General features: G+C 31.1%; 1 protein-coding gene across 1 annotated transcript; it reads right to left on the minus strand.

Moving 5' to 3' along the window:
* Nucleotides 1–9,185: 9,185 nt before the first annotated feature.
* Nucleotides 9,186–12,236, minus strand: LOC116131533 (putative calcium-transporting ATPase 13, plasma membrane-type). Its single transcript, XM_031417183.1, has 2 exons — nucleotides 12,119–12,236; nucleotides 9,186–12,019 (listed from the first exon to the last, which is right to left on the minus strand). Exons 1-2 carry the CDS (start codon nucleotides 12,234–12,236, stop codon nucleotides 9,186–9,188), a joined length of 2,952 nt encoding a protein of 983 aa, XP_031273043.1.
* Nucleotides 12,237–13,082: the final 846 nt, after the last annotated feature.

Raw genomic sequence — 13,082 nt, forward strand, 5'->3', positions numbered from 1 at the left:
ACATCAGTATGGATCATACACATCATTATGGTTTGGTAGCACCATTCATAATATGTCGAACAATATGCTATAATTTCTGTTCGGCATCACCCAATAAATCATGTTATAAAATTTCTGTTCGTAGCCTTTAAAGAGCCAGTTTTGGATCATATGTATCAAAATTTTATACAGCCACTTATGGTTCGGCAGTGCAATTATCAAATAAAGATTTGAAGATGTGTTTTATTGTAGGCTGCCAGTATATTACTATAATCAGTTAACTTTTTGGCCATAACACCTCCTATTACTTTTATTTCTACAGTCATCCATCTCTATTAATCATTGATTGGATAACTATCGTTTACCTCACCATTAATATGATCCATTTCAATAGTTTGGCAGCACAAGGGATAATTTACCCACTATTAATATAGATTAATGGTTTGGCACAATATATCTATCTATCTATATCTATTTTTCTATATATTTATATCTATCAGTGAATGGAAATGTTGAAAATTGAAATAGTTAAGTTTCTCATAGATCAGGTAGTTGACATCGATAAAGTGAAAACCAAGATTTATAGGATGAAGGCGTCATCTTTATTACGTTATAAATAAATCAATAGTCAAAAGAGTTAAGGGCAACACATGACCTTTAGCAGGAAGTATATTGTAGCTATGAGAAGCAATTTTTTTTTCCCACAAATTGTATATACCTATGTTAATTTACAGTAAAAAACAATAACGATAAACAGGTAGGAGCAAAAAAATAACAATTATCTAACAATTAAAATCTATGAAGTATGTAAAACTATACATAATTAAAATCTTTAATTTGATAGACCTATACAATGTATGCACTTTTATAGTAGATATCGACTAATTGGAACATCCAATTATTCAAACAAACTAAAGTCAAAGAGCTTAAACGCTGTGTCCAGAGAGCGTAGAGTCTGAAGCTGATGAAAAATAAAATTGAAACATATTTTCAAGCTGTCATTTTTTAGGTGGCTTTAATTGTCTTTTCAAATGTACAGCATTTGAGTGCCTCCAATTTAAGCATGAAATTATAAAGAAAAATAGGAACACTATAACAGCCAAATAAAGACAAATGGCAGCTAGAAGACTTTGATTAGTTCTTCCACTGGCAAAATTTAAAAAAATAAAAAACACCAATGCTTAAGTACCTCACTTTAGTGACAGTATTACATGCAGTACCGACTTATTTTCTTAACCTTAATTCTTAATAATAGCATTAAAATAGATTTAAATCATCCAAAAGTCTGATAGATTAATATTCATTTTACCTATCAAACATATAATACAACATAATTATTGTTTTAAACATCGCAATTGTTGGGAAAAAAATGCTTAAAAAATGATTCTACCATGCATACTCATAGTAGATTGCACCTCTCCCTTTGTGGGGTGATTTCTCCATTTTGACACATTGGTTTTGAATTAATTACTCCATCTTCACATGTTAGATAAGCATTAATAATAAGTATATAGGTGCATTATATTGGTATTTCAAAAGTTTAACCATTTGGACACATTGGATGTGTATCAATAACTATTATATAAGTGCATTCAAAAGTCTAAACAAAAACATAAAAAGATTAGAGTTTAATGATATCTACCTATAATTGATATTAATAATTATATACATACAATTATTAATTTTATCTTAACACAACTTTGTATATATATACAATTTCTATTTACTTTAAAATTTGTATTGTTTAACAATTATTATATCTGAATCTAATTAGTTTCTTTTGTTAGAATAAATTTGTTTTACAATCTATTTCAAAAACATTGAATAAACATACATGCGCAATGCATAAGCCCAAACTCATTTTGGGCCTCTAGAATTGTTCCATTTTGACACATAGGATTTGTAGTTGCCATGTGGTTTAATTTTATTGGTGATGATGTGGATATATATTAATTGCTGCATTGGTATTCCAAATCCAAAGATAAAAGCATACCCGTTTGAGTGACACATAGGACAATTTTTTTTTTTTTTTATCTCTAAAATTGCTCCCTCTTGCTACGTTAGGTGTGTGGTTTAATAAGATATTAATGTATTGCATTGATATTCCAAATGTTCATATCAACCCAAACTTTTCTTGATTAGGTTTAATGAGATATTAATGCACTGCATTGATATTCCAAAGGTCCACATCATCTTGATTACATTACGTAGCACATTACCCAAACTTTTCTTGATTAGGTTTAATGAGATATTAATGCACTGCATTGGTATTTCAAATGTTCATATCATCTAGGATTGTTATTAGTAATTATATAGGTGCATTGTATTGACATTGCAAACATTTCTTCGTATTTAATTGCGTTGGCATTCGAAATGTCTAAATAAGAGGTTATAAAAGGGGGTGTATGTTCAGTTGTGTATTATCGCAATATGTTAGTTGGTGTCAACAATACGTTTGGTCTTTTGTTAATTGTTTATAGGTCATGTTAGCTTGTGTCAATAATACCTTTGTTCTTAATTATTTTGTTAATCGATGAATTTTTATTTATTTATGTTTTTGTTGTTGTTTACAGGTCAAAGATTCATAAATTGGCATGGAATAAATGCAGAATGTCTTATTGACATTGTCAAATGAGTTGTTATTTTGATTCGTTCTTCTGAACTGTAAGTATATCTTCTAACTATTTTAATACAAAATTGTAAGTATATCTCCTAACTATTTTAATGGTTATTATTTGATTGAATGATTGTTTTTGTTCGATCAATCTATTTGAATGATTAATTGTGTTAATCCTACCGAACGATAAATGTATTCCTTAACAATTATAATATGAAGATTAATTAACTTTTTTTGATTTCATTTTCAGGTAATAGTTGTTATACGAATGAATAATTGTTCCTTAACAATCTTAAAATGAGATCAATTAAATTTTGTTATGTTTGTTTTCAAGAAAATGTTCATGTACTTTACTAAGATCAAACCGATGATGATCCTATTGTTAGCCGAACTGTGAGTATGTGTCATATCTATATTAATAGAAACAGTTCATTTCTGTTGAATATGTTTTCTGTAAAAACATTCGTGTATTTTAATTTGTTATATAAATGATTAATTGTTTATGTCCTGCTAATATGCGAGTATATATGTTAAATGAATTAATTTTGGCTAATTTTATTTCCAATTAATAGGTGTTATTTGAAATATTTCTTATCAGTCCTAATATGATAATCCCTTAAATTTGGGTTAAGTAAACCATTCATTTTATCATCACACGCATTTCAGTTTCCCCTAAACAATTAGTAGAAAATTGACCATAACTTGCTCAATAAAAATCCAATTGATGAGAGGATTGAATTTTTAGAAACCATACAGACAACGCTTCAATTTGATATATTATAAGCTTAATTTGGATAACTGTAGCCCCATTGCCAAGTCATTCCTTTTATCATCACACACATTTTAGTTTCCCCTGTATCTCGAATTTCATTGAACAGTCAATAGTAAATTAATCATAACTTGCTCAATAAAAATCAAATTGATGAGCGGTTTAAATCTTCGAAAACCAGACAAACATAGATTAAATTTGATATATTATACGCTTAATTTGGATAACTGTAGGCCCCCTGCTGAACCATTCCTTTTATCTTCACATACATTTCAATTTCCACTAAACAGTCAGTTGTAAATTGATCATAACTTACTCAATAAAATTCCAATTGATAAGAGGTTTGAATCTTTAGAAACTAGATAGACAAGACATTAATTTGATATATTGTACGCTTAATTTGGATAACTATAGCCCCATTGCCTAACCATTCCTTTTATCATCACATATTTCAGTTTCCACTAAATAATCAGTAGTAAATTGACCATAACTTATTCAATAAAACTCCAATTGATAAGTGGTTTGAATCCTTAAAAACTAGACACATAGAGTTTTAATATGATATATTATACGTTTAATTTGGATAAATGTTTCCCCACTTCCAAACCATTCTTTTTGTCATCACACACATTTTGGTTTCCCCTGTTTCTCGATTTCCACTGAATAGTCAATAGTAAATTGGTCATAACTTACTCAATAAAAATTCAATTGATGAGCGATTTGAATATTTGGAAACTAGAAAGATAGAGCTTTAATTTGATATATTATACGATGAGTTTGGATAACTATAAATCTATTGCTGAACCATTCATTTTATCATCACACACATAAAATCAATTCAATTTTAGTGATGATACAGGAAAACAAATATTCATACGTAGTTTTCATTGTATTTGTTTTATCTTTTTTTGTTGATATTTTTTTTATGTTATATACATATATCAAAAACAAGTTGTTGTTGAATATAACCAATTTCATTTGTATAAAAAATATCATCTGATGTTTGTTGCCCAACTATGTAGCTTTAGTAAGCCATCTGTAATATGTCAAACCATTATTATTATCCTTAAAAGAAAACAAATATTGATATATAGTTTTAATTATAATTGTTCTATCTATTTTTGTTGATATATTTTTATGTTAAATACATATATCATGAAAAGAGGTTGTTGCTGAATATAACTAATTTAATTTATTTAACAAATATCAACTGATGTTTGATGCTCAACCATGTAGTTTTAGTAAATCTTCATTTTATCATCACACATATTTAGGTTTCCACTGAACAATCAGTAGTAAATAGATCATAACTTGCTCAATAAAACTCCAATTGATGAGAGGTTTGAATTTTTAGAAATTAGACAGATAGGGATTTAATTTGATATATTATATGCTTAATTTGGATAACTGTAGCCCTACTGTAAAACCATTCCTTTTATCGTCACACACATTTCAATTTCCACTGAACAATCAGTAGTAAATTGATCATAACTTTCTAAATAAAATTCCAATTGATGAGAGGTTTGAATTGTCAGAAACTAGACAGAAATGGTTTTAATTTGATATATTATATGCTTAATTTTGATAACTAAACCCTACTACCAAACCATTCCTTTTATCATCACACACATTTCAGTTTCTACTGAACAGTCAGTAGTAAATTAACCATAACTTTCTAAATAAAAATCCAATTGATGAGAGGTTTGAATATTTAGAAACTAGACAGACAGGGATTTAATTTGGTATATTATACGTTTAATTTGGATAACTACATCCCTACTGCCGAACCATACATTTTATCATCACACACATTTTAGTTTCTACTTAACAGTCAGTAATAAATTTACCATAACTTTCTCAATGAAAATTAAATTGATGAAAAGTTTGAATCTTTAGAAACTAGACAGACATGACTTTAATTTAATATATTATACACTTAATTTTGATAACTGTAGCCCCACTATCGAGCCATTCATTTTATCATCACACACATTTTGGTTTCCACTTAATAGGCAGTAGTAAATTGACCATAACTTGATCAATAAAAATCTAATTAATGAGAGATTTAAATCTTTAGAAACTAAACAGACATGACTTTAATTTGATATATTATATGCTTATTTTGGATAATTGTAGCCCCACTGTCGAACCATTCCTTATATCATCACACACATTTTGGTTTTCCCTGTTTCTCAATTTCTATTGAACAGTCAATAGTAAATTAACCATAACTTACTCAATAAAAATCCAATTGATTAATGGTTTAAATATTTGGAAACTATAAAGATAGGGCTTTAATTTGATATATTATATGATGAATTTGGATAATTATAGACATGCTGCCAAACCATTCATTTTATCATTACACACATAAAACAACTTCAATTTTAGTGATGACAAAGGAAAACAAATATGATATGTAGTTTTAATTGTATTTGTTCTAACTCTTTTTATTGATTTTTGGATTGATTTTGTTGTTTAATTTGTGGGTTTTGTGGGTTTTACAATTATCATCTTTCTTCATGATGTTATTATCAAATACTTTTTTTGCTATATGTGGTGGTCAATTCTAATTGCAGCAAATGGATTTATGTCACAGGACCTTTATCTTCATGGCTTCTTTAATGCTTCAATTAAGTTGTCTTCAGATTATACTATTAGAATTGTTGTTGCTTTCTTTGTAAGTTCTCTTCTCAACATTCTTAATTTTCTTATTTCTAAAATCATAATAAGAAAAATAATTCATTTTCTCTTCTCAACAATCAAAATCAGTTTTTTCCTTTGGCTTTGCAAGTCTCTTTCTTAAAAGTTCACATTTTTCAACAATGTTTCTCTTTCTCTGATTGATTTATAAACTTATCAATAATACCCAGTGGGTTATCTTGTAAATTTTTTTGCTTTTCTTGATAAAATTTTAAACTTTGGTTGCAGATATCCAATGGTGACATATTTGAGAAGAATCATGATGATATAGACTTTGAGTTCAATTTGTGGATATTTTATTTATTGATTTTTTAATTATCAATTCAATATGAAATGAACTTCAATACAAAAAATATATATTTAAAACACAAAAAAATTAATAATAATGTAAAAAAAAATAATAAACATATCCCTGCAACACAACTTGAAAGTAAATATAAGTTACAGAAATTACAGAAGGTCAGTATAAATTTTTAATTTAAATAGTTGATCTTGATAATATTCAGGTGGTATTAAATATAACACGATTCACTACAAAATACTAACATCAAATATCAAAAACATGTCTGCAAAAATAATATTAATTGTACAAGGTGATAAACTTGAAAATATAATTAAATCATATAATATTTAGATGATCTTCTCAAGTTGGATGAATGATTTAATAACATCTACCTATAATTCATATTAATAATTATACATGTGCAATTATTAATTTTATCTTAAACACAACTTTATCTTTATATATATATACTTTAAAATTTGTCTAATTTAACAATTACTATGTCTTAATCTAATTAGTTTATTTTGTCAGAATAAATTTGTTTACAATCTATTTCAAAAACAATAAAAAAAAAATACTTGCGCAACGCGCAGGCCCTATGTCTAGTAAAGAGATAAAAGACAATTATTTACTTAATTAGCAGTAGATTTAACTTTGTATAAGGGTAAAGATGGAATTAAACAAGTTTAAATTATTATTATTTTTACAAATTAAATACTAAAATTTGAAAAAACTAAAAAATTATTTGAATTATTGTTTTTTATAAAATAGATAATGAAAATTATGAACTATCAAAATTAAAATTAAAAATCAATAAAAATAAAATAACTTTAAAAAAATTATTACTCTTTCATTTAATTTTTGTAGTTTTCTAATTTCTAAATTTTCTTTTAGTTTTTATATTTTTAATTTCCTAATTTTGTTTTTATATTTTCAATTTCCTTAAAATAATTAGCTTTCGGCTTTTTTTTTTTTTTTTTTTTTTTTTAGTTTTTAAAATTTTATAAAAATTTAGATTATAAGAACTAAAATCATTTAAAAAAAAAAAAAATCGAAAGCATCAAAGTCATTTTGTCATTTTCTGTTAAAGTTAACAGCAAACCGTTAAATATATCTTAATTGAATGATTTATAACTTTTATCGTTCTATAAAAGAATCTGAAAACTTTGTTCCTAAATTGATAATATCCCCTCTTTTATAATAGCAGAATATTCACTTGGCTAAGGACATTTAAACACTTGCCTTCACTTTGCTGCATTTCCTAGATAATTTCCAGTGAAGGGAGGGGGACTTTGGCTCCATATTCGGTGTAATAAGCTTCTTTGACAAGTTGTCAACGAATTTGTTCATCACATTATCTCGGTAACAGCATTCTCTTTTCTTGACCGTCTGCATTCCATAGATCATTATGATTATTGCCTTTTCACTCCAACGTGCATAGTGCATGGTGATTCTTTAGAAGCATCTTCTTATTTTTCTGTGAAGAATAGTCGTTCTTGTTGAACGATGAAAAAATAATGAACTTGTACAGTACGTGATCAACGATTTTCAGTTGTTAAAGTTATCTAATATCATACAATTTATGGCTTTCAATCCTCGAGCAGTTAACCATTTCATTGTTAACCCACAAAAAGTGACCATTTTTCTTTTCAATTTTGAATGAAAACAACAATATAACTATTAAAAAGTTGATTAATTGTTTTGTTTGCTTGCGAATAATATCGATTTGGGTTGTGGAGTAATTACTTTCGCTACATGAATGGGACTATGTTATGTGTTCGACAAAATTACAAATTTTTTTTTTCTTTCAGACGACAACTCTGGAGGTTGGTTTTTTCTGTGGTTGCTTCCACCTTTTTGGTATACATTCAGTTTGAACTATTTGTTAGAGCTTACAATTCCAGTAAAAAGAAAAAAAAATTATAATCATCTAAGATGATTTTCTTCGACTGAATTCAGAACTGTATTTGGAGAAAGGCCACATTACAAACTGATATTTTGTAGCCATGTTTATAAGAGTTTTGATTGGCTAGACCAATGACCCATCTCGATTTTTCATGGCCTTAGTTACAGATATGTCAGTTTAGTTTTGTTGTCTAATTGTATATACTTCTTGTATACTCTGATATTAAATTTGTTCCTTTATATTTTCTTCTTGTTGCTTAGTTTCAGTTAATTGATTGGACAAATGGTTTAAGAACCTGGAATTTTCTGAGCACAAATCCAGAAGCATTTGAATTTGAAATTTTCAGTTTCGTAGAAATGTTTCTAACCTGAAAAAGATGAAGGTAACTCTATCGTTTTTCTCTTGGTTTAGTACTTTGACAATAGTTAGATACTTGTTGCCCAAGAGGGTATTGTGGTTCGATAGGTTGAAAAACACAACAATTTCACACAGTCAATATGGTAGAATAACTGAATCTATTTAATTTTTTATTCTTATTACGGTAATAGACAATGAAAGACTTAGCAGCTGAGAATTGGAAAAGTGTCCTGTATCTTTTACTTTTATAATCAGCCTTTTCTTTTAAACGAAACACAACATGGTAGACTGTTATTCTTGTAGGCTAATAAAGCACAAGATAAACAAAAGAAGGCAATAAAGTTTACTATTTGAAATTTCTGACTACCTTTAATGAAGATGAGATCATTACCCAAAAATACAAAAATTACCAAGAAAAAAATTCAATTCCGAAAAAATAATACATATATAGACATAGTCATTATTCTGAACGTATATGTTAATTATTGAACTACAAACTGATTAAACTTAAAGAATCCAATGAATGTAGGTTCTTTTTACAAATCAAATAATTGTTTCTATGTCTGGATTTTCAATATCTACTTCTCCACTTGAGGTAGCTGAAAAATGGTTTCTCTGGAACAGGTATGCACTTGACAAGCCAACCAATCGGCCAAGATATAGCTGCGATACCAATACATACACCCCATTGACCCCAATTCAGTCTCTCTGTATCTGCAAACTTCTTCAAAAATTCCACCATCAATACTTGAAGAATGATGGTTATTGCGATAATTCCCAAAAACAACTTGTTCTTGTGTATCCCTTTAAAGACATTCTTCTTTTCAAGCTTCCTTGCGTTGAACTCATTGAAGACTTGGCAAAGGACAAATATGTTGAAGATCAAGGTGTCCTTTACCTTCTCATTAACACCAAAGATTGATTGGCCTTTGAACTGTAAGGTCAAGAGGATGGATATTTGATATAGAGCTTGAGCTAGAAGATTTCTCCACATAACATTGGTGATAAGCGGCTTGGTACGACCCACAGGTGGTTTGTCCATGAGCTCACTCGTTGGCCTCTCTGTAGCAAGAGCCAGGGCGCCTAATGTGTCCATGATCAAATTCACCCACAACAACTGGACTGCTGTTAGAGGTACTTCACCTGCAGAAACTGCTGCTACAAAGTTTATCACAAGAGCAGCAACGTTTACCGTAAGCTGGAACTGAATGAATTTCTGGATATTGGTGTAGACACATCTTCCCCATTTCAAAACTGTGGCTACTGAACCAAAATTATCATCCATGATGACAATATCTGAACTCTCCTTGGCTACTTCAGTCCCTTGAATTCCCATAGATAGTCCTATATCTGCTTCCTTCAGAGCTGGTGCATCATTTGTGCCATCCCCAGTGACTGCAACCACGTGACCTTTCTGTTTCAAGCACTGCACCATGAGCAGTTTATCAAAAGGAGAGGATCTTGCCATCACACGTATTTTGTCAACTTTCTCCAATCTCTGCTCCTGTGTGTAGTTTCTGAACTCTTCTCCTTCCACAACAAACCCATTTGGCGTAAGTATTCCACATTCAGTGGCTATGGCTTTTGCAGTGAATATATTGTCACCAGTGATCATCTTGATGTTGACACCAGCATGTTGGCAGGCTTCCACAGCTTTCTTTACCCCTGGACGACATGGGTCCTTAATACCCACCAGTCCTATTAGGCTCAAGCTGTCTTCATTAAACTTTTTCGCATCATTTGCATCTTCTTGCTCTTCTTTGGAAACGTGTTTATGCGCAAAAGCAATGCATCGAAGGCTTTTGGCTGCCATACCTTCAATAATGTGCTCAAATATTTCCCTTGCACCATTATCCAGATTCTTCAGGTTTCCAGAGGCATCATAGTAACTCGAACACTTGGCTAGAATCATCTCAGCTGCTCCTTTCCAATGCACGTTGATTGTGTTGTCTATCTTCTTCCTCATCATAACGCCACTCCTTTTCTTTTTTGAATTGAAGGCCTCAACGTGGAGAATAGTACAGCTCTGTTTGATTTTCTCCATCTCCATGTTGAGATCTTGGGTAGCCCAAGAAAGAATTGCTTTTTCAGTGGGACTACCTGAGAATTCAATATCGGATCCTGAAGTAGCCTTGTAGACAGTACCAGTTGTATTCAGAGCAACTCCTTGTTGAATCAATTCAACAACCCAGGGAGAAATTGAAGAAGCAGAACCCTCTTTGATAGGTTCCTGGCCAAGCCAAAACTTTGTCACCTTCATCTGGTTAAGAGTGAGAGTCCCTGTTTTATCAGTACAAATGACGGTTGCAGAGCCCATTGTTTCACAGGCAGAGAGCTTTCTCACCATAGCTTGATCAGCCATCATTCTCTTCATTGAATATGCAAGAGTAAGTGTAACAGCTAATGGAAGACCTTCTGGAATTGCAACTACGACGATCGTAACTGCAGCAGCTACAATCCCCACAACAGCATTCACAATGTTGTCAACCTTTGTTTTACTTCCAATGAATTCTTGGTTTCCATTCTCGTCTGTTGTATTTCCTGTGAAGTAGCGAACCATCAAGACTAAAAGAACCATGAAAGCAACTGTCAATCCAACTTTGCCTATTGCGGAAGTTAACTTGTTGAGCCTTGCTTGCAAAGGTGTCTGTTCACCGCTGTCCCGACTTATTTGACTCATCATTTGGCCCCACAGTGTGTTCATACCAACTGATGTGGCTAAGATACGAGCATACCCGTCAGCTACTTTGGTGCCAGAAAACAAGAATGGATTATGGCTGCTGTTTACCTCAACATGATCACTCTCCCCTGTCATGCTTGATTCGTCTAATAGTAAGGAATGCCCATCCAAGAACAATCCATCAGCAGGAACTTGGTCTCCGATTTTTAAGCATATAATGTCTCCAACAACAATGTCAAATATTGAAATTTGTTGGTGCCGACCGTTTCTAACGACTTCAATTTGGATATTGTTGCTCACTTTTGATAGCTTGTCGAATTGTCGGTTTTGTCGGTAATTACTTACAGCTGAAACAGCGATGACAAGAAAGACAGCCACAAAAATGCTTCCACCGTCATACCAACCTTCTTTCGGACCATGCTCTTTTATGCCAAAAGCAAGTGAAAGGACTGCACAGCCTAAAAGAATCAATATTGTAAGATCTTTGAATGCTTCCACCACAAATTGAAAGAAGTTTTTTGATGGCGGTTTCTTATAGGTGTTTGAACCAAATGCCTCATGTCGGCGAGCAATATCTTCTTCGGTGCTACATATTCCACCATCAATATCTGTTTTAAGAGCAGAAGCTATGCCATAAATCCCATCAAACTCGTAAAGTTTTTCTAGATTTTTCTTCTGCACAAGCTCTGTAAGGCATGTGGGATCAATCTTGAAGTATTGATCATTATTGTCAAGTGGAACATTGACAACGGTAAAAGACGGGGAGCGGGAAACTTTATTACTGGTATATTTTGTTTTGGAAAGAGAGAGAAAAGCTCTGGAACAGTAAATTTTGGCAAAAGCTGAGTGCCAATTCCTGTTGGGTTGAGTAAGGTTGGAAGGAGCAGTAAGTAAAAACCCAATGCAACCCACGTTTGCTTGGAGAATGGTAGAGACGGACATTGTGTTTTAACAAGAACAAAAAAGGATGAAAATGTTTATGAAACCGACAAGCAATGAGAAATGGTGCTGGGATGAGATGTGGGATTATTACTTCCTAGGATTTATATATAGGCATATTGCAAATGTCGTAATAATCGGTTCAACAATAACATTGAGTAAAATATGAATAAGGCAAGTTCAGAGGTTGTTTCATTTCATCATGGAAATTGCTGCAGGTGGGTTCCTTGCTCAGAAGGCGATAATTGCCGCGTTGGCTCGTGGCTGACCAGAAGACAAAGCGATATGCAAGCAGATCGATGGATAAGACTTAATTAAGATGCATGGGCGTGTATTGTGTTAATGGAGTTGGTAGATAGCTTAGCTTTGATTTAATTTACTTTTTAAATGACATTTTTACTTGAAAGAAATATCGAAGGTAAAAAACAGAAGATTATTTAGACTAACTATGAATTGTGATTGGACGGAGGTATGTGGCAATAAACATTCCTAATTTATCTTTTTCAGTTTTTCCGTCGACATGCGCATGCTGACATGCATCAAATAGGATATTTCAGAAATAGACAAGGTTGCTAGAGCTTCCGAAAATGAGGATCAAGTCATTGTAATTTCTACGCAGCATCAATTTTTAATTTATTATGCATCACATCAGTTTGTAAATTTTGTTTATACATATAGGATCGCTCAAATATTAATTTACCATTTAAGATTTAAAGAACAATACTATATATACAAATTAATATGTTTTAATGTGATCAATGTACATACATAAGAGAATAAAGTTCAAACCTTTCTAGTTGAGAAAAATGATAAAGCAAGTGAAAGTAAATGTCGCGGAAATGCATTGGC

Source organism: Pistacia vera, unplaced genomic scaffold (assembly GCF_008641045.1).
Source record: "Pistacia vera cultivar Batoury unplaced genomic scaffold, PisVer_v2 Contig107, whole genome shotgun sequence".
In the NCBI taxonomy this organism is placed as follows: Eukaryota; Viridiplantae; Streptophyta; class Magnoliopsida; order Sapindales; family Anacardiaceae; genus Pistacia; species Pistacia vera.